Raw genomic sequence first — 22,635 nt, forward strand, 5'->3', positions numbered from 1 at the left:
TTTCTTTTTTTTAAAGTTATTTAATGTGTCTGTATGTTTGGATACCTGTGTACGTGTTTGTACACCGCATATGTGCAGTGTCCACTGGGGCCAGAGGATGGCATCAGATCCCCTGAACCAGGGTTACAGGACTTTGCAAGCTGCCTCATGGGGGTGCTGGGCACCAAAGCCAGAACTCTCCAAGAGCAGCAGGTGTTCTTAACCACTGAGCGTTCCCTCTAGCCCTGCCTAATTTCTAATTTCATTATTACAATTTGTGTTTGTTTTCTGTGTATGAGGCCAGGGGTCTTTTCTTCTACTTGTTCATTGCTGGCAGTTAATTTTGGGGAGCTTCTTGGGTAGTCTCTCTTGTTATCTCTTTGGCACCAATCCTTTAATATTGTGCTTTAAATCACATGGTAGGTCCACGTCCTGTGCATTATTACAGGTGTGTAGATATATAACTGAGTGTTTTATCTTTTTGTTTTCATTTTGTGTTAAAGTCCTATAAACGAGTGTGGATCTATTGCAATGCAGTCTCTTCCTGAGAGCGTGGCACCGTTGCCTTAGCATTCACGGGAAATGGCCCTTGGGCCACACCCAGGTCTGCACTGCTACACAGCACTGAGAGCACTCTGCACCAGGCTCTGCTTAGCTGTGCTCCCTACGCTGGGGACAGAAGGAATGAGTCATAGCTCATTCCCACTGAGTTGAGGGAATCGAAGTTGGGTCAGTGCACATTCTACAGCAGGGGTAGCCATGGCTCTAAAGAGCACACAGTGGCCATGATGTATCTCTTGCTCCTTCCCTCACTGGAGGAAGTGGGAAACTGCATCTTCCTCTTTTCTAAGTGGTCTCTGCTCATTCGTCATAGACCAGGGTCAGGGCATTTCCGCCACTGCAGTGGCAAGGAAGATTCCTAGCACATCTGTCAGTCTCAGAAGTGACAAATCACTTCCATAAATTCACAGTAGCCAACCTACATAGCCTCAGGTCCTCCCCAGGCAGTGTGCCTGAGGCCAGGCTGTGCCCATATAGCTTCCACCTGGCCTCTCAGAGATCAGCTCTAGTGTTCATCATTCACTATTATAAGTCCAATACTGATTTTAGTCATTTCCTATTGATACAGTGCAGGGCTGAGGACTTAAGTGGCAGAACACATGCTTGGCCTGTGCAAGACTCTGGGCTCAGTACCCAGTACGCACGCACGCACACAAAGGATTCAGAAAATGGCAGTGTAATTGATATCATAATTATTATTGAGGCTGAAGAGCTGGCTCAGTGGTTAAGAGAACATATTGAGTTTGTGGAGGACCCAGGTTTGATTCTCAGAATCTACATGGTGGCTCACAGCCATCCAGGACTCCAGTTCCAGGAGTTCCAGCATTGTCTTCTGACTTCCCGGTGCAATGTTTATGCAAGTAGTACGTGCACATACATGCAGCAAAGTAGTCAGCCACATACAATTGTTGTTCGAATCTTAGGTGGTCTTATAATAAAAAATCCAGAGCCAGATATCAGGGTGAATGCTGAAACAACAGAGAAACAGAACAGCCAGCCACTAGTTCTTACCTCTATGAAATCCTCAGCCTAAAGAGAGTGATTTCCTGTTTCCTCACACCTTATATACCTTTCTGTGCCCAGACATCACTTCCTGGGATTAAAGGTGTGTGTGCTTCCCAAGCAAAGGCATTTGAGCTCACGTGTTGGGATTAAAGGTGTATGCCACCACTGCCTGACCTCTATGTCTAATCTAGTGGCTGGCTCTGTCCTCTGATCCTTAGGCACATTTGTTAGGGTAAACAATATATCACCATATTTCCCCTTTTCAGTCTAAAATAATAAACAGGAAAATGACTAAAATCAGTATTGGGCTTATAATAGTGAGTGATGAACACTAAAATAATAAAAGAATAAGAATTGTATAAGAAAAACTATATACAATAAGTATATATAGTATATACAGTCAAGAATTACATTAACAATGTCCAGTCCATTAACATTTGATAGATTCAAAGAAAATACTCCATTGCTTATCCTGTTTTGGTGAGTCCAAAATGTTGTACCTAATTCACTTTCTATCCTAACTTGTATTACCAACCAAAAACCTATCTTTTGGTATCTTTCAAACTTATACACTGTACACATCTCTAGTGAGTTTCTTTTCTCAATTTGTTCACAAAGAAAACTATAACTATCTAATCTTCAACTCCCTCAGAGACTCGAGAAAGAAATAATATTAACTGAGTAAGCAGGAAGTGCAAACAAGCGACTTCCAAAAAATGTGAGAAATGACAGAAACATCTGGCTGCCTGGACAGTCACCCAAGGTTCCTCTGTAAAGTTAGGGCATCCATCTTTGGCATACAGGTCTAACATATCTGACAGACTCATCTATGAAGCAGGATTTTCTAAAGGGCCTTCCTACTTTGTCTTGACAAGGTGCGGCAGTCCTTTCTATTGTGTCCTGCTTGTCCATTTTGGACAGCATACTGTCAGTAGTCGAGGCAAGGGCATTTTCTTGCCCAGTGGCTAACTTTTGCCACAAAGACAGTAAACTCCAAACGCCATATGGAGTTTCTTCAATGCCTATCATCTTCTCTGAAGTAAATTGGTGTTGCCAGGAGCAGACATGTCTCATTGTCATTAAAACAAAAGAATCTATGTTATTAAAACATCTTAAATACCATATTCTGTATCTCTGAAGTGTTTGAAGATAATCTTTTTATCTAAAATATATTTCTTTTTGGCCTTGAAAACATACCTAATATGACAAGTTTGATTGTTAACAACTAACTACTAATTTGCATTTCTTTATATCCTAATTAGTTGATAATAACTTTTAAGGACTAGCAATTTGCATTACATTGTTAAATGAACTGTATAGGTACAATACCTTTAACAAGATTAGAAATATATGTACAGTATTTTCTAACAAAATTAATCTCAAATTTTTATCAATATGCAAAATTTGTATACAATATATAAAAATCCAATCCAATGTAAAATATTTAAAACTAGTAGTTACTTTTTAAAAGTAGATTCAATAATCTGCCTTTTTATCTTATCATATCCATGTCCTCCCTTTTTTCTTTTCAGAGCAGATTCAATAATCTACCCTTTATCCTATCATTTATTTACCTTTTTTTAGAGTAGAGTCAATAATCTACCTTTTATCTTATCATTTCTATATAATATATTTCTATATCATATTCCCCTTTCTTCTTTTAGAAAGAGATTGACTGTGACCAATAACAATTTTTAACCAATCCCTAAACAAACACAAACATCCATAATCCATTTTTTGAGAATGTAGGCATAGTTTTCTAGGCTACTTCCTGCTGATTGGGGGCATTTATGGGGACACACAAAAAAAATTAGGATTATGGTCATGTCCTGACTGGAGTAGTCTGTGAGGCTGTATCATCTCAGCTAGCCATCTCTATATTGTCCTGAGCAGTTTGTAGTCCAAAGCTGACCTTTGGGTGGTGTTTGTCAGCTTAATGGCATTATCATTGTCCTGGTGAAATCATTGTTGTGGGGTCCCATCATCTTTTTTGGAGACTTCAAAGTTGCTGTTAGGTGTGGTCATGGTTCACTGCAGAAAATCTTTTTCATGAGACATTTTTTTTCTTGATGATTTGTCCCTTTTCTTCAGATGTCTCATTTGTCCTATGTTCTTCAGATTCCTTAGCTGGATGCCTTCATTTTCCTGAAAGATAAAAACAAAACCCTTCCCCAACCCTAACTTTGGGAGTTTCCAAATCTAATTTTATCAATTTTGATTTATGGTTTCTCCTTAAATTTTTGTTTCATTTTCTAAAATGTTCTGTCATCCAGAGAATTTTTTTTTACAGTAGGAATTAGGTTCTTTAATTGCTCTGGGAAGGAGTTTCTTCTATAATGGCAGGAAAGGACTCAACCAAATTTGTCATGGGGGCCTGCAAGAGGCCCCTCAGGGAGTTTCTGGACTACAAAGGCAAAGGATTACCTTGTCTGTCCCATGTTGATCTACATTTGTTAGTCCAATGTCTGCCTTTACCACACCTTCTGCATAATCCAGAAGAGAGGGACATTCTATTGAGATTATTTCTAGCAAAAACATTGTTTCTAGGAGCACCTTGTTTACAGTCCCTTTTTAGGTGACCTTGTTTACCGTAATTGAAGCATTTGATGTTTTGATTTTTCTTCAAACTTCTGGAAATCACCTCTCCTATCCAAGCATCATCATGATCATGAGATTCAATATTAATTATATCTCGGATTCGTTCCTCCAAGGGTGCTGATCCTGCCTTTGATGGCCTAATTATCCTTTTGTATTGCATTTTAGCATTTTCAAAAGCCAGAGATTCAATTATTACCTGTCTAGCTTCTGAATTTGATATCATTCTATTTACTCTTGAAGACAGCCTTTGTAAGAAATCAGTGAAGGTTTCTTTTGGTCCCTGTATAACTTTTGTAAATAACTCAATTTTCTTTCCTACTTCCTTAATACTGTCCCAAGCATTCAAGGCTGCCATTAGGCATAAAGCCAGGGTGTGGTCATCATATAAAGATTGTCTTTCTATATTAGCATAATCTCCCTCTCCAAGAAGTTGATCTTGGGAGATTTTCATACCTCTAACCCTACTTCATTGTTCAATGATCTTAGCCTCATCCTTCCACTAGGTTCTCCATTGTAATTGGGGACCAGCTTCTAAGACAGCTGTAACCAAATCTCTCCAGTCTTGAGAGATAATTCTATTACAAGTTGACCATGAGTTTAACATCTGCTTCACAAACAAGGAATGCATACCATATGACACTATAGATTCTTTGAATCTTCTCAAATCTAACATTTGCACAGGAGTCCAATCAGCTCATACACAGCCTTGAGCAAGGTTGGATGTTTGAAAGCCTTAGGCTGTTTCTCTGTAACCTTATAATGTAATGCTGCGATTAGTTCACCTTTAAATTCTTCTGTCTGGGTCTGAGTTTCTCTATGATCTGTTTTAACAAGTTTTTCTAAAATTTTTATCTTGGTTCTCACATTAACCAACTTTTTTTAATGATAAAACAGAAATGATCAAATAAATAATATTTATAATTAACATTACATAAATCCCATCTACATTAATTATCTTCTCATTTAATTGTTCCATTTTCAGACCATCAATTGTATTATCAAACAGAGACAAAATTCCCTCCATTGTAAAAATGTTTCCCGTTTTTTAATGTGGGAAAAAATCTTTTTTAACTAATTTCTCCCTTTAAGAAATCCCAATTGTCTCTCCAAATCTGCTAACAATGACGATTCAGATGTGAGGCTGACTGCTTCTCCATAGAACAGTAGAAGCCTGAGAGGGTTTCAAGGCAGCTACCTAGTGTGGTAGCAGCCCAAGATGGGGATCCAAGGAGAGCCCACAACCACCAGGAGAGAAGAAGCCAAAGAACCAGCCATCTGCATGAGGGAACATGAGAAAATGGCTAACTCCTATGGTTTTTGGAGCCCAAAAAACTGATGGAGTTTGCTGCAGAGAGGCTGCAACAAAAACTTAGCAAGGGAGTTAAGGACTCCAGCTCACATGGGGTGGAGACTCTGACCACATGCAGCTTGGGCATGAGCAGGGTCCTGCAAGGCCACAGGCAAGCAGCTTTTTCATGAATTCATGCCCTACAAGTTGGATGCCAGATGTTGTTCGAATCTTAGATTGTCTTATGACAAAAAAACCCAGAGCCAGATAAAATTAAATAAATCTAAAAAATTCAAAGTAATAATTATCAGCTGCTCACATTTCTTGTAAACTCAAGACAAATTATTCCAAATCTCTGATACATCCTCACAACATTGAGGTCTGAGATGCTATTGATAATCTGTTTATTTCCTGCTAACCCCTAACTGTGGGTAACACCATAGCCTGGTTTATTTGAAGCATATTGTTACTGTTTTTATTATTATTATTATTATTATTATTATTATTATTATTATTATATGTGTATGACTGTGGGTCCACATGTGCCACTCTGTTTGTATGGAGGTCAACGGTCAACTTTCTAGAATCTGTTCTCTCCTTCAGCTCTGTTGAGATAGGGTCTCTCTTGTTCTGGCCAAGCTATTGATTCCAGGCTATGATTCCAGGATAGCAGGCCTGCAAACTTCCAGATGATTCTCGTGTGTGTGTGTGTGTGTGTGTGTGTGTGTGTGTGTGTGTTCGTTCTGGGCATTGAACTCAGATTGTCAGTCTTGGAGCAAGAGTTTTTATCCACTGAGCCATCTCCCTGACCCATTTGCAGTATTGAGATTGAACTGAAGGAAAAGGAAGAGATTCTTCAACAATTTCTGCTTGGTCTTGCACTGCCATTCAGGCCCTCCACATGCCTGTCACCCAGGATGCTGACTCCTCTATTTCTGGGACTACACACTTCCAAAATGCCAAGTCTTTGATTTGACCCCATACCTACTCCCCATACTCCTTTCCCAGCCTGCGAACCACTCTACTTTCTGTAGCTCTGAATTGAAAATTTAAAGCTCCTAACTGACTTGTTTCATTTAGATTAATATCTGCAAGGTTCATGTGTGTTGTAACATGTATCAGATTTCTTTCCTTTTTGCTGGGGTCCAGTCTTGGCTCGGGTTCAGGTCCTGAGATGGGGAAGGGGTGTCAGCACAAGGAGGAATTCTGACTGCCAGGTGGATTGCACTCAAGTGGCCCCAAATAGCTCAGGCTGTCTTTATTTATATTTTAACAGAGTTTTTTTTTTCTACCAGGCTTACATGAAGAGTTTTATTACTGGCTCCTATTTTTTACTTTTAAGAAATATATCATATTTTAAGAAGTACATCATAATGATTATAAAAGCCCTCATTGCTCCCCTTTATGCTTCCCCAAATACACTTTCCCATGCCCTACATAACCTTACTAGACCTAGAGCTCAGCATTTTTGCAGGCTTAACTAAATATCAAGCCAGACACATCCTGCTCTCACAGCACTTATGTCAGCTGGCAGCTACTTACAGTTACAAAGTTAAAAAGTAATAGACATGGGTACAATACTTTAAGGACAGCAATATTCAAACCAAACAACTTTTTCATGTCTGTAAGATATGCCTTTATACAGTTCCCTTTTCTACAAAAGGGTCCCATGTCTCAATCTCTCTGTAAAAGGCAGACTTTGATAAGGCACTCTTTTCCCATCCCACTGTACCATACTTCTTCCATCAATATAAGCTCCTGTGTATGGTAGAGATGGATCTCTCCATCCCATATTTTACATTGCATTTTTTCCCATTGGATCATACCAGATCCTATCATTGATTCTATAGGTTTGGTGTCCAGGGAACTTACTCTCAACAGTTGGCACCATGTGTATTCCTGAGACTTTTCCCCTGTTCTGTGTATGCATGCCTTATTCCCCTTCCCAAAGAATTGTGAGACATGCTTAACGTTCCATATGTACCTAATTGTCTCTATTGAATCAGAAAAGTTCCCAGGATTGGGAGTTGTAGTTAGTAATTCCAGATAAGAGATTTGAGAAGCATTAGCCCCCTATTGAATAGTAGGGGAAAATATTTGAGAAAGAGCAGAATTTCCAGGGAAAATTACAACTGTTGCATGTATGACTGACAAAGGAAATCTAAAAACCACCCAAAGAATCATCAATATAATGAGGGAGAAAAAAACCTGCAAGCTGCATGAATTTTGCAAATACCTACGCTGTCCTGCGGACTATTGGTCCTTGCCAAGTGAGAATCCATTTCCACCAGTTGGACAGGTAGTTGGCTCCTGACACCTTCTGTTAACTGAATAATGTTCCATGGTGTGGACATACTGCATTTTGTTTATCTATTCAACCATCAGTGGATATTTTGGCTACTTTGTGAACAACGCTTCTCTGAACACGGATGTACAAGTCTTGCTCAAGCCCTACAGTGGTTTTGTGTGTGTGTGTGTGTGTGTGTGTGTGTGTGTGTGTGTGTGTGTGTGTGTAAATGGCTAGAGAAAACCTCTTGTGTCATTGCTCAGGAGTAGGTCACCTGTTGCTGAGACAGGGTCTCTCACTCACCTGGCTGTCCAGTGAGCCACAGGGATCCTTCTGCCTCCCCAGCACTAGGATTAGAAACACAGACTATCAAACCTGGCTTTTTCATGTGGGTTCTGGGAGTCAGATCCCTTTCATTTTTTAGAAAGAGAATGTATGAAATCTGTAATAATTCTGTTTTAATAATAACAACCCACCATTCTGGTTTGCATCTGCTCAGGTCCCCAGTCCCTCTCTAGAAGTGGTTCTTTTCTTGTTGGTTTACATGATTCATTGCAGTGTCAAGTAGTCATGTGGGTTATTTTGCAAGAGAAAGTCTAAGAAAAATAACTGACAATTCCTCACCACTCCCTAAAGAAAGTGATTTTTTTTTTATGGTAACATACTAATTTAAATACAATCAGTTGCTTGGTCAAGCCACCCTTGGAAAGCTGTGTCCTTCAGAGATCCTTGCATGTTGTCAGCTGGTTACGTTCTGACCAGCTACAGAAGCCGCTTTGTGTAGGTGTGTGCCATTCTCCACCCTCATCCTCAGTGGTGAGGACAGCTTGTAGATGGCAGGTTTTGCCTTGATTGGCTTTTAACTTATCTCATCATATTTTTTCTCTTTCCCTCCTCTATTTGTGCTGCCGACTTGCTGGACAGTCTGTTTTGTAAGGCAGAAGCCAGTGTGCTTAAACGGAGCCCGCTAGACCTGAACTCAAATCCTGGCCTGCCTTGAGACAGATCTCTGGACTCTGGCTCCTCTTCTTTGTTGTGTGGGCTAGTTTCAACTGTTATAAAAGTCTAGCAGTGTCAGGGTAAGGAAAAGTTGTTAAATGACAGCTGTTGTCATCACCATCATCAATATCAAAGGACAGATTTCACTATTTTTAGCTGTTTTTTCTTGGGAAATATGAATATTATAACTAAATAAAACTAAAATTTCCAAGAAAGTTTGACACCCCTCCACACACACACACACAAAGTAAACAGCAATGAATGGACTTTCTGATCCATGCTTCCCTCACCCAAATTATAGATTGCAGTGTAGGGACCCAGTATGGGGGATCAGGACTATTACTCTCCGTTGTCTCTATGGTAGTTGAGTGCCATGAGACAAATGCTGCGCTGTTCGTCCTTGTCTTGTTTTATTTGCAAACTCACTGTTTTCTGATCTTGTTTTTACATGCTTCTCCCTTGGGAAAAGACACTTTAGAGATTGTGATGTATGTCAGTTGCTACTCATTTCTCTTTTCACTTTGCTCCATTGGCTCCTGGTGCCTTGGCATAGAGTTAACTATCTGAACCCTTTCTTCAGCCAGAGGAAGCAGGTGGCACTCTAGGAAGTGAGGTGAGCTTGCTCCATAGAGCAGCTGAGGCAGCACAGGGCTGGGCCCTTCTTCCCAGCCCTTCGGTGGCTCCTCGTTTAGTATCTCTCGCTGCTTATCTGGATGACTGATGTATTCCCACAGCCCATTCTTAGGAGGGCTGCCTTTTCAGTCCTGGCTTCTCTCTGAGGCTGGGATATCCTGAGTAGAGTTAACTTTGCTAGAGAGGCATTCAGCCCTTCATGCGGTGCCCTGATTCCTTTTTCCCTCAGTCCGCTGACTCTGGTGGAGGTGCTTCTTATTACAAACAACAACAACCTTTTGTCTGATATTTGCTGATGGTCTCAAGAGCTGTAGAAATTAGAATGGACAGAGACACCGGAGCAACAGTCTGGAGCCAGCCACCCATGTGGCACTTCATTATCTGTGCGAAGCATCAGGAAGGTTCTCGGTGACAGCTGAGCACGTGAAGGACAAAGTGAGGAAATTCCTGGATCCCACCCATCATGCAGTAGGAGCTAGCTAGAAGCTACACTGTGTGGGGTGATGGGGTTGGCAGGTTCCTCACAGGGAGGCGGATCACTGAGTTGGGAGCAATCATCATGAGTAAGTAAGCCACCTGCAAGGAAAATTATTTGAGTTCTGCCTGGCTTTGAAGACATAATTGATATTTCCCACTAGAGTTAAATTTCCATAAAGAAGCCCTCTTGTGTGCCACTGAGAGCCTTGAATGTTCTCTACGCCTCAGCGTGGAGTTCAGTATGTGCAATGGTGATGTGAAACTCGAGTTCATTAGTGGAGAGGGACCAGTGCTGCCTTCCTCAGACCGATCTTGACACAGTGTAAAGGGGTCTGATGAGACAGCACACAATGTGCACCCCCTTCTTTGGGTAATGGGAAGACAGGTTTTCTACTTAAGCATTGTTAGTAGATTGAGAATTTATGTGAGCATGCCCAAGCAAGATTCTTCTAAAATCTTTAATCTGATTTAACATTTTTGAAGTTGCATCCTGGGAGAAAATTATTTGCAAAGTAATTAGACTCTAAGATATTCTATTTCCACCCTGCCCACCGTAAATGTGTTGTACATGTAAGGCTCTATGTGTCCATATAAGGCCATATGCGATATGTGTACATGTAAGGCTGTGTGTGTACATATAAAGCTGTGAGTGCACATGTATGGCCCTGTGTGTACATGCAAGGCTGTGTGTGAACCTACAAGGCTGTGTGTGTGCTAATTGTAGGAAAATGAGACAGTAAGAACTGTCATGCTGTAAGAACCACTTTGTTTAAAAAGCCACACCATGGTACTTGGCATGACAATTCTGCAGCAGCCACAGTCTGCATAAAAACTGTAGTCACAGATTATATCACCTAGTGATGATGTCACCACCTTAGTTTATGTAAGTATAGTATATGATGCTTGATCAATGATAAAATCACTTGATGATGGATTTTTCAGAATGGACCCCTGTTGCTAAGCAACTGTGTAGCTATGAATATACTAAAACATGACAGACTAGCCGTCCATAATGGCCTCTGAGATTCAGACCAAAGTCTGAGTTCCAGCCCTGACCCAGCTCACCCTACAGCCCCCAAAACTGAGTCTCTCCTTGGAAGAGGCAGTGGTGTTTCCTGCCTGTTGCAGCTCCTTGAATGACTTCCCTTAGAGGCCAATACTTCCTGTCTCTGGCCTGGGGCTCTGGGCTCTGGGCATGAAGGGCAAGCCATTCAGCTGATTGGTGCTTGAAGGTGCTCAGCTAGCTGGCTTGCTGTCGGTTGAGGAGTCAGCTGACTGGGGAATGAGTAAGAGAGCACTCTGAAGCCTCTCTTCCTTCCCATGGTGCATTAGAGAGGCTGCATCTCAGGACTGGGGAATGGGTAAGAGAGCACTCTGAAGCCTCTCTTCCTTCCCATGGTGCATTAGTGCATTAGAGAGGCTGCATCTCAGGACTCACGGTTCCTGACACTGCAAATCTGTCCACAGCCAGCAAGACAAGCTGTCCTTTACCTCACATAGCGTCATTATTACCTTCTGCGGCTAGGCTGCTAGCTGGTGTGGACCCTGTAGTTCATAGTTCTCTGCCTTGCCTGGTAGCTCTGCCCTTCCTCCCGGGAGAGCCGCACACTCAGCAATGGTGTGTTTCACTGAAACTGGAACATTTGCTTCAATCATAAACATTTTCAAGTGACAGTCATCATACTGGACAGATGTCCATGTCATGGAGTGTATCTCCATGGGCTTCCTTCACCCTGGTGTTTTATGGGGTCTTTAAACTTTTCTAAGCTTCATTTTCACGTGTTCAGTGGAAGTAAAATGTGCCTAGTTGTTATTAAGGACAAACATGAGTTAAACATAAAGAATGCAAAACACAATGAATGCTTAAAATTAGTAGCAGAGGAAGTGGTGGTTATTAGTATCTCCCTCACTACCTAACTGTCGTCGTCATAATTATATCACCATAGCCACTGCCACCACCACCACCACCATCACCATCATCACCATCACCACCACCATCATCACCACCACCACCACCTGACCACATCATCATCATCCCCATCACCACCATCACCACCACCACCATCAACATCATCACCACCACCACCACCATCACCACCACCACCACCACCATCACCACCACCACCACCACATCATCACCACCACCACCACCACCACCACCACCACCACCACCACCACCACCACCATCATCACCATCACCACCACCACCACTACCACCACCACCACCTCTACCTCATACCACCACCACATCATCATCATCATCATCACATACCTAAACATAACACCACAAAACCATCTCCTGGGTCAAACAGATCCTTTCTCACTAGACTTGATATCTCCAGTAGTTGCCATACCAGTGGCTTTTCTGAGGTGTTGGGACATAGGGAATGAGAGGCTTGGGCTCTTCTTTCTTGGGATCTCCTGGGACAGCCAGGCCTTGATTTGATGTATTTCTATGATAGTTCTTTCTGTAGTGCTGAATGCTAAGTGTCCTGAAAGAGGAAGAAGGTATCCTATGGACAAAGCCTCCCTCTTAGACTAGACTAGTGGAAACAGGCTCTGGTTTCTTCCTGCTGCTATCAAATATAGCAAGATTTGCTCTGGCTAAAGTAAAAGAAATAATAATAATTCTAAAGTTGTGTTTATTTGTTTGCTTTTTAGAAGCCAAAAAGAACAACACAGTAGAGGTGGGCACTAAAGAGAGGGAACTGGAAAAGAAGGGCTGTGATGTTTGGTGGCTTTCCCCCTTGCTAGGGTGTCCACTATTTACACAGCTCAGCTAGAGCTATGCTTAGAATCTTGTCTCAGTAACACCCATACCACTGTCTAGAAGCTGAGCTCCACAAAGCACTCTGACTGGAATAGAAAGCCAGAGTAAGCAAGGCCTGTTCAAGACTGTTACTGTTTCTGAGAACCACTCTGAAACCCTCAGCAGGCACCTAGCTTGAGTGTGATAGGAGCCTTCCTAGCAAGTTCCTAGAATGTTCTCAGAGTGAGCTGACCATGGAACTCCATGGCCAAGCATGAGGGTGAAGTGAGCCGCTGCGTCTGTGCTGCTGCTCACATCTGTGTGTCCCACACAGGTTTCTTCACCTCAGTTCAAGCCCAAGTTGGCATTTCAGCCGGCCCCAGTTCCTTTGCGCCCCTGCCCCAGGTTCTGTGTAACTATTAGAACATGAGCTAGGTAGGTGTCTGTGAACCCAGCATTTCACAAAGGTTCAGTGATTAAGGAGGACTAGGAAGCGGCCCAGAGAGTGTCAGTTGTGCTCACGAATTGTTTGTGACCCTTGTCTGTGAATTGTTTGTGAACTTGCCTCTGGCTCATTTCAGTGAGACGTCTCACTGCCTCAGGCCCAAACATTCCAGCCAGTTGTATAACAACCACTTTCCCCCATTTTTCTGCTTAGGCCCAGCACGCTCTACACTCTACTTTCCCCAGCTTTAGTGGCCTTTCCTAATAAACCTGGTTGAGGCTGATGTGCTAGCAAACAGTGAACCCGAGGCCTGACTCCTGCCTCTCTCATGTTATATCATCCTCTGCTCTCTATGCCATGCTCCACTGGTCTGGGTGCAGAGTCTCTCGTGTTATATCACCCTCTGCTCTCTATGCCATGCCCCACTGGTCTGGGTGCAGAGTCTTTGAGAGGAAGTCACACATGCCAGCATGCCCTCACCGAGGCTTTCATTCTCACCATCTTCTGTGGACTTCCTGTTGAAGCTATTTTGAATATTTTCCAGATAAGGGTGTATCTTTTGATTGCCGAGGGCCGTTGAGAGTGGGGGAAAGCAGAGACCGGTCACCCAGTCATTGCCATCTGGACCAGCCTCACATTTTTCTGTTGTCAACAGCTGGTTTCTGCTTTGTGTGCTCACCAATTTTCACTTTAATACAATGCCTTACAAAGTCAGGCTCCCATGCCTCTGTGCTTTGAACTCTGTCTAGAGGTGGATGGAGGCAGCACATGCAGCTCACCTGCCCAGGGATACACACACGGGTGTGGTCACACATGGGTGAAGTGGGGAGCTGTGTCAGTTGTGACCAGGGATGCACACACTTGGGAGTGGGCCCATGGTTAGAATGGGGAACTGTGGAGCTGCACAGGCTTGAGGATGGTAGACAGGAGACTATGGGAGTGGTCATGGTGAGGAGGCAGGAGGATGAAGCAGAGTCAGGTCCCCTAAGACCTTGCCTGCATTGTTAAAGAATTTGGACAGTGTCCCTTGGTGCCATCAGGAGTGAAATTCTGGGTTGACTAGACTTTAAAGTAGTTCCAGGACGTATTGACTGTTCTTGACTTTTTCTGACCACAAGAATGACACCTGAGAGATCCTGTGTGCTTGGATGACTCTGGAAGGGGAACCAGGATGTGGCCCAGAGGGAAAGGAAGTACTTAAGAGCTGCTCCTTTGCTGAGCAGTGGAGGGGGAAGAGGACGGGGAAGTCAGGTCCTCCCAGCTGAGCTGCTGCAATTCAACTCAAAATCTGGCAGAATCAATGTGCTCTGTTCAGAAATAATCCTAATTAGAGGTGACTTCCTCTAACTCTCTCTCTTACACACACATTCTCTCTCTCTCTCTCTCTCTCTCTCTCTCTCTCTCTCTCTCTCTCTCTCTCTCTCTCTCTCTCATGCACGCACGCGTTTGCTTCCTTCCTTATCCTTGACTGTGTAATTTGGCGGTACACTCCTTTAACTGATTTTGATTTTGGAGCTGTGCCACATTTTCTCCTGGCACACTAAGTAGTCACCTCTCCTCTCTGTGCTATTGTTTGTTTGAATTCCTCTTCTTGCCTATGGTTTTGCTTTGTTGTCAATATATTCTGTTCATCCTGAAGAACTGTGCTCAGAGGCCATGGAGAGCTGGTACCACACCTCTTCCTCAGCCTGACAGAGAGGATCTTGCTAACCAGCACATCCCTCACATCCTTTCCTGATGCCTTATTAATGTATTTGTGTTAGCACATTACTTTCTTCTTTCTGTTGTCTCAGTTCTGGTTTCTACCACAAAATGCCATGGGCTGAATGGCTCAAACAACAGGCATTTATTTGCCACAGTTCTAGGGACATCCAGGAAAAAACATCTGTAACTGGAGTTTTCTCCAGTCCCACTTGGGCCCTGCAGTTACGCAGCCCACTTATAAAATAATCACTCAGAAGCTCATATTAATTAAAATTGCTTGGCCATTAGCTCATGCTAACTATTGACTAGCTCTTACATCTTAAATTAACCCATTTCTATTATTCTATAAGTTGCCACGTGACTCGTGGCTTACTGGTCCCTTACATCTTGTTTCTCATGGCGGCAGTGGCTGGCAGCATCTCCTGACTCAGCCTTCCTGTTCCCAGAATTCTCTTCTCTCTTTGTCCCACCTATACTTCCTGCCTGGCTACTGGCCAATCAGCACTTTATTTATTAACCAATCAGAGCAACATATATTTACAGCATACAGGACATCCCACAGCAAATGTCAGCACATTCAGTGACTGGCATGGGCCCGTTCTCCTTCAGACAGCCTCTTAATAGCTACGGCCACCCAAGATAGAAGGGACCAGGAAGCTCTCTGTGGCCTCTTGTATAAGAGCACCAAGTCTACCCTGACCCCTGACATAATAACTTTAGGAATGCGAACACGTTAAAGGTTATGGTGTCATGAAGCTGGGGGACACAAACATCCAGATCATGTTTCCTCATTGAGTTTAACACAATGACATCTGCACATGAGTATGGGCAGGTTTTACAGGTTAAAAAAATACACTTTAAAAAATAGAGCCGAGTGGTGGTGATGCACGCCTGTAATCCCAGCACTTGGGAGGCAGAGGCAGGCCGGTCTCTGTGAGTTCAAGGCCAGCCTGGTCTACAGAGCTAGTCCAGGACAGGCTCCAAAGCTACAGAGAAACCCTGTCTTGGAAAAAAAAAATCTTTTTTAAAGTTGCCATCATTAGAGAAGTTGGGGGCATATTTTAGAAAGGACTTGAGAGTGAGTTTATCACTATCTTAAAAACTTGATCAATCAGAGTAATGCACATGAAAGGATCTCAAAACTCAAGGGTTCTTTAGTTTTTCTTGATGGTCAACCATGACAGCTTACCTAAAATACAAACCTGAGCCCATTCTTTTTGCAGATCGCAGAGGGCATGGCATACATCGAGCGGAAGAACTACATTCATCGCGACCTTCGAGCAGCTAATGTCCTGGTCTCGGATTCACTCATGTGCAAAATTGCAGATTTTGGCCTTGCAAGAGTAATCGAAGACAATGAGTACACAGCGAGGGAAGGTGTGTAGACTGGGTTACAGAGGCCGTGTGTATGCAAGTATGCAGTGTTCTTTCAGCACCTTTCACCCTGACGCCCTCCTGTCTCAACCCCCATCCCACCATCTCTTCCCTCTGTTCCCATGGATTACCTTGCCTCCGCTTTCAAGGCGGGGTCTTGCTGTGTAACCAATACGTATATGATTAGATGGTCTGGTGAGGGGAGAAAATCTACTGTCTACATATCTGATGGAGGGTTAATATCTAGAATATACAAAGAACTAAAAAAAAATACATAACAAGAAATATTTAATTATTTTCTTACTGTCTTGTTTCATTTTTGGTTTTGTTTTTTAAAACAAAGCATTTACAAAAAAAAAAAAAACAAGAAGAAGAAGAAAACATCATTTTGAAAAACTACTTATTTGGTACACTATTCAAGTTGTGCCACAATTGTAGTTTACTTTTTAAGTAGTTCTCTCTTGGCTAATGCCACTTAACACTTTAACAAGGCCCATAAACAGTAGCGTCAACCTTTCTTTGTTGTTTTTTAGATGAGGGGGGTGTCTGTTTTACTTTTTGGGACTGGGGGTTTAGGGTCTCATGCTTGCAAGGCTAGTTCGTGCTCTACCACTGAGTTGCAGCCAGGTCTTGTGTAACCCAGGCTGGCCTCAAACTGTAAAACCTGCTACCTCAGCCTCCCAAGTGCTGGTGTGTGTACCACACTCCCAGCCTTGTATTTCAGTTAATCAAATTTGACAAAACTAAATTTATCAAAATTAAGATTCTTTGCTTACCTTGTAAGGCAGATTTCCTCACTCACCAATGCAGTCTGTGTGCTTCCCTGACCCGCAGCAGTGTTATATCACATTCTATGCTGCAGAGCAGAGATGAGGGACCTCAGAGGCTCTGCAGCCCCAGAGAGCCCTCTGTAAGGAGCTGAGCCAGGATTCGAACCCGGGGATCCAGCCTCAGAGTACATGAGTGAGAATTGAGTCTACTGGTTTTGTTGACACAAACAAGGATTGAGTCTTTGAAAAACAACTGTTCTGCAAATATGACGGGCATGCTGATCTCGGGGTCTGCGTTACATATGGGCACAAAGACTGTATGGAACTTACTAAGATTACACCAGACAAGGAGCAGTAACCTAGAGACGGTCCCAGCCTCTCTTCCTCCCTCCCTCATGCACCACTGCTCCAGGTTGTCGAGGGATGATGCTAGAATTAATGATGCTGCCCAGCACACACAGGTGCCACACAACTCTTTATTGTTCTTGTGGGGACTTCCAGTTTTTATAAGACACTGCAGAAGAAACCTCATGCAAAAACATAGTAAAGGCAATGTTTTCAAGTGATGGCTACAAACTCCTAGCAGTTCCATGATGCTGGAGTCTATGATAGGTCTTGCTTTCCTCAAGGGACCCTATATATTTCCCTAACTGCATCTGCCTATTTCTGATCCCTCAGCCTCACCAGCAATTCATAGGAACCTCATTCCATCACAGTCTCATTCTAAGTAGATAACTGTGCTCAGTTCTGACCATCTAATATGAGTTGTCAATGGAAGAAGGGAGCAGGCCATTTGGAGCAGCATCTGTGATTGCCTGGGCACAAGCTTAGAATTAGTCCACAAAAGCATATGCATTAATATATATATATATATATATATATATATATATATATATATATATATATGATATATACATATATATGTTCTGGGTGTGGGTATAGTTCAGTGTTGAGTGTGTATTTAGCATGCATGAGGACTTGGATCTGATCCCCAGGACTAAAAATTAAATAGATAAATTTAAATGAAATAAAAGATCTATCTATGCAAACATAGAATGAATTCATTGAGGAAAAATCTGAACTGTTTTGTGGGGAAGGGTCAATGAAGACATTTTGTTATGTTTGTTTGGTTTAGTGTTTTGAGATGGAGTCCTACTTGACTGTCCAGGTTGGTTTTAAACTCCTAAGATCAAGAGATCCTTCCATCTCAGCTGGAACTGCAGGTGCACACCAGCTTGCTTGACTCTAGATAAAATGTCTACACTGAAGATCATGCTGAAGAGTCTGGTTTGAAAGGCAAACATACACACTAAGTAAAAAATCTTTACAGTGTATGTCATATCCTTTTGTGTTTAAAGTTAGGCCAGTTACAGTGCCCTCTAGAGGCTCCAGAAGAAAGTGTACTTCTAAAGGAGGGAGGGCCCAAAGGAAAACACAAGAGGGAGGTGAACATATCCGAATGACATTTGACACCGTGTCCATTTTGATTGTGCACGTATTTTATCTATTCCAAATAAATAACATGACTTTCTAAAAACTCAGAGGAGAGAATGACCCATGACCTTCTAGCTTGAGCTCTGAGTAAGAGCCTGTGTCTCCCTCCCCAGGTGCTAAGTTCCCCATCAAGTGGACGGCTCCAGAGGCCATCAACTTCGGCTGCTTCACTATCAAGTCTGACGTGTGGTCTTTTGGAATTCTCCTATATGAAATCGTCACCTATGGGAAAATTCCCTACCCAGGTATTGCTTACCTACTTCCCACTCAAGTGTTCTGTGTGAAGGAAGAATTAAGCAGCCTAAAGACATTAGTGCTTCCAACAAGTTTGGGGTCCTTATCTTTTGTGAAAATCTTTCTGAAAGATGTGTAGATGCTTCTTGGCCTTTATCTTACTCTCCCTTCACCAAGTCTAGCACTTACTACTTTGTCTGCACTTGGCACTGCTCTAGGTGCTTAAATGAGGCCCATTAGGCACTGATGCTCCTCCTCCAAGGCAGGACTCCAGATGGAACAGAATGTACAAGAAACCAGGGTCTTCAACATCTTCTGCTTGTTGTGAGACCTGAACAGGGTGGGAGGGTCCCTTTCTTCAGGAGAACTCCTCTGATCTTAACTTAGGGTATCACTAAGGACATCATTCAATATCTACACCGGAATCGCACTGTTCTACCTGGCCTGCCCTCCTTCAGAGTCTGTATTGATATGAAGGAGAGTCCTTCTCAAATTCCCAATTTCTCGTTAGTGTTTAGCTGGAAGTTTTCCTGTGTCCTACTTGGTCTGCAGCCGCTCAGGCCCAAGTAAACACACAGAGGCTTATATTAATTAAAACTGCTCGGCCATTAGCTCAGGCTAACTACTAACTAGCTCTTGCACTTAAACTCAGCCCATTTCAGTTAATCTACATGTCACCATGTGTTCCGTGGCTTTACCTGTGTGCCATTACATGCTGCTCCTTGTACAGCAGGCTCGCATCTCCTGACTCATCCTTCCTGTTCCCAGAATTCTCCTCTCTGCTTGCCCTGCCTATACTTCCTGCCTGGCTACCGGCCAATCAGCATTTTATTTATCAACCAATCAGAGCAACATAGATTCACAGCATACAGAACATCCCACAGCATTAGTGTCTTTCAGTAATAACTGTGTGAATAAGATGAATTTAAAGTTAAATTTTTAGTGCCTGGAGAGAAGACTTAGCAGTTCAGAGCACTGGCTGCTCTTCCGCAGGACCTGGATTTGACTACCATTACACACAGCTCACAACTATCTATAGCTGGGATCCCTGGGACTGGTCCCAGGGATCCAACACTTTGGCCTCAGGAGCTTGCTGCCACATGGTGAGGAACTTGTATGGCTTCAATGCATGGTGGAAAGTGGAAGGGCAAGCAGGCTCATGCAGAATGAACCAAGTAGAGGGAATGGCCTCACTTCCTATAAACTCCCTCCTGGCGACTAATGTGGGCCCTCAAGAGCAAGCACTGGTTCCTGTGAGGAAGGCATCCATCTTGCTTACCAACCTAGCCTTCTTCTACAGAGCCTACTTCATGATACTTTCAGAATACCCTTCAGTCCTCAACGTGAGTTTCAGGAGGACATACCATACCCAGCCCAAGCACTGTTTGCAGCACTAACATGGGCACAGGCAGAAGGGCTCTGGGTACCATGCTGTCTGTGACCACTGACCTCTCCTGCCTTTGTCAGGTGTTTGACCCTCCACTTGCCAGGGTGTGTCAGGATGGGCCAACACACCTGTTGCTGTTCTCTTCTGTGGGCACTTTGCTTGCACTTTCCGCCCCTTGGTTCAGGTCATCTCTGCCTCTCTCTGGCTGCCGGGTGTCTCTGAGCTTCATCAAAGGTGGAGTCTATGTTTCTATTTCTCGTTCTCTTTTTCACTATTGTTTGCTTTGGGGTGAACTTTAGGGGAAATGCGAGGGGAGGAAAAGAGCCTCGTCTTTTGTCTTAAAACCAAACTTATGGTTATGTTTCTATATGGTTTTTATGAAGAGAAGAGAGGGGTCTCTGCACATGGCCCTTCACTTTGCTTTACTCTTATAAAGACATTAGGCTTGAAAATGACACAAGGTTTTTGCGTCATTTGCATGATGTCATCATGTCACTTCTGGCTTTTTCCAACCACGTGTGAACCCAAATTTTAAGATCCCTCCTACTGTGACTACCTGCTGGACCTTAAATGATGCTTAGAGAAGACAATTCACCTTCTTGCTGGGTGCCTCTGCTGTCATCAACCCCCAATCTCTCCTCTCATCTCTGTGCACACCTTCTTCCTTTCCATGCGCTTTGACCAGCTTGGAGTTTCTGCTAATTGCTGCTCTCTGGATGCCACTTCCTGCTCTCTGGATATCATCTCCCCTGTGTCCCCAAGTGAGAGCATCTTTCCCTCTGGGCTCTCTGTCACCTGTGGACAGCTCTCCATGTTAACCATCTCTCTGCACCCCTCAGAACTTAGTGCTATCTCATGACCCATGGTAATTAGTAGCAAGCACTGTGGAAAGAATGAAGGATGCAGCATGAAAGGCTGGAGGCCTCCAGCCAACGGGCATTTGCATTCTTTAGCCTAGCCACAAGCTAAGTAGCAACTATGAGTTTAGGGTGCAGTGGAGGTCTGCCTCTCATCTCCATTCTTCTAGAAGTCTTGCCGTATCATGGCTTGCTTCATGTGTTGGTTCACTCAATCATAAAAAGGTGGGTTTCAGGTTCTTCTTTCTTCTCTTATCAAACCAGGTTTCCCAGGCAGGGTGGAGTGTGCTATCTTTGGTCTGCAGCATTGAGGATGCTCTGCAGAGTTAAGAGAACATGCAGAGTTAAGAGAACATAAGGAAGAGAACATCTGCAGGGAGGTTCAGGAGACCCTAAAGCATTTTATCTTCTGTGGGCATCTGACCTTTTATGTAACAAAGGATTCTTCAGGAAGGAAGTGAATGAGATATTCCTGCCAAGCTTGCAACCCCATTGCTATTTACATCATCCCAAGTGCCACCTCGCTCCCGATAGCACCCTAGAACTTTAAGCAGAAGGAAAACCAGACATTTCTTCAGAAATGGACCCAATAGTCAGAGTCACGTAATTTTGTGGAGTCCCAAGTTCCAATTACAGAAAGTGATGCCTACCTGCTCATTGGCTGGGCAAAAAGAACTGGAAATCTTTTACTCAGAGGACTCCAGGAGACAGATAGAAAAGTGGCATTTCGTGGGTAGACTTGAGGAAAATTAATTCCCCAGGTAAACAACTTGCAAGAGATACAAATGGAGGAAAGGGACTGGAGAGATGGCTCAGCAATTAAGAGCACTGACTGCTTTTCCAGAGACCCAGGGTTCAATTCCCAGCACCCATGTGGTAGCTCACAACTGTCTGTAACTCCAGACCCAGGGAATTTGATATGCTCCTTTGGCGTCGTCAGGCACTACATACATGAGATACCACAGACACACACTTGGGCAAAACACCCATACACATAATAAATGAAATTTTAGAAAAGAGATACAAACTATTATAATGCTTATTTGATTCTTTCCATTTAGAGACCAGGGCTCCTGCGAGGCAGGAGCAATCACTCTTTCAGAGGTTTACATCAGGAGAGGCTCCTTAGCACCTCTATTCTATGAGGGAGAGCCAGTGAAGGGCTGCGGGGTCTCAAAGTATGAGATATGTGCAAGATATTTTTAATTTTTCTAGGTGCTAAAAAGAATCTGCCCTACCAAAGGGGGAACTGAGGGTAAATATTGGGCTGATATGGTTAATGTAAAAGGTCAGCCAAGTCCAATATTGATTTGTATATATGTGCGTGCATGTGAATGTGAGGGAGTTATTTACAGGTGTGCAAGTGCATGTGTGTGTATGAGTGCAGGAACACATGTGTACACATGCTTGTAGAGGTCAGAGGGCAACATTGGGGGTCATTCTTCAGTGATGTCTACTTGAGACAGAGTCTCTCCCTCAGCCTGGAATTCACCAAGTAGGCCAGGCTGGCAGGCTAGTAAGCCCCAGAGATCTGCTAGTCTTACCCCCGCTGCCCTCCACCCCCCACCACCCCCACCACCCCACCCCCGATGCCCCCAGAGTTTGGATTACACATGTGTACCACTTGCTTGATTTTTTAGGTGGACTCTGGGAGTCTAATTCAGGTCATGATGGCTCTGTGGTATGCCTGAGTTTGCCTTTGCAAATTGATGCCTTCTTGACACACATACTCATAGAACATACCTATCAAGTTGCCTGCAGAGTTCCTTCTCTGTCTTAATTTGCTGAGAAAGG

The 22,635-nt window shown here is 43.3% G+C and overlaps 1 protein-coding gene across 4 annotated transcripts in view; it reads left to right on the forward strand.

Moving 5' to 3' along the window:
- The window catches only part of Lyn (LYN proto-oncogene, Src family tyrosine kinase), a 124,050-nt gene that overhangs the window by 99,606 nt on the left and 1,809 nt on the right, over positions 1 to 22,635 (forward strand). For all 4 annotated transcript variants that reach the window (XM_052717641.1, XM_052717642.1, XM_052717638.1 and 1 more), the window contains exons 11-12: positions 15,949 to 16,102; positions 18,477 to 18,608. In XM_052717641.1, coding sequence (XP_052573601.1) covers positions 15,949 to 16,102; positions 18,477 to 18,608 — 286 coding nt within the window. The remainder of the gene's footprint in view (positions 1 to 15,948; positions 16,103 to 18,476; positions 18,609 to 22,635) is intronic.

Source organism: Peromyscus californicus, unplaced genomic scaffold, assembly GCF_007827085.1.
Source record: "Peromyscus californicus insignis strain IS unplaced genomic scaffold, ASM782708v3 Scaffold_5__1_contigs__length_169319896, whole genome shotgun sequence".
Taxonomy (NCBI): Eukaryota; Metazoa; Chordata; class Mammalia; order Rodentia; family Cricetidae; genus Peromyscus; species Peromyscus californicus.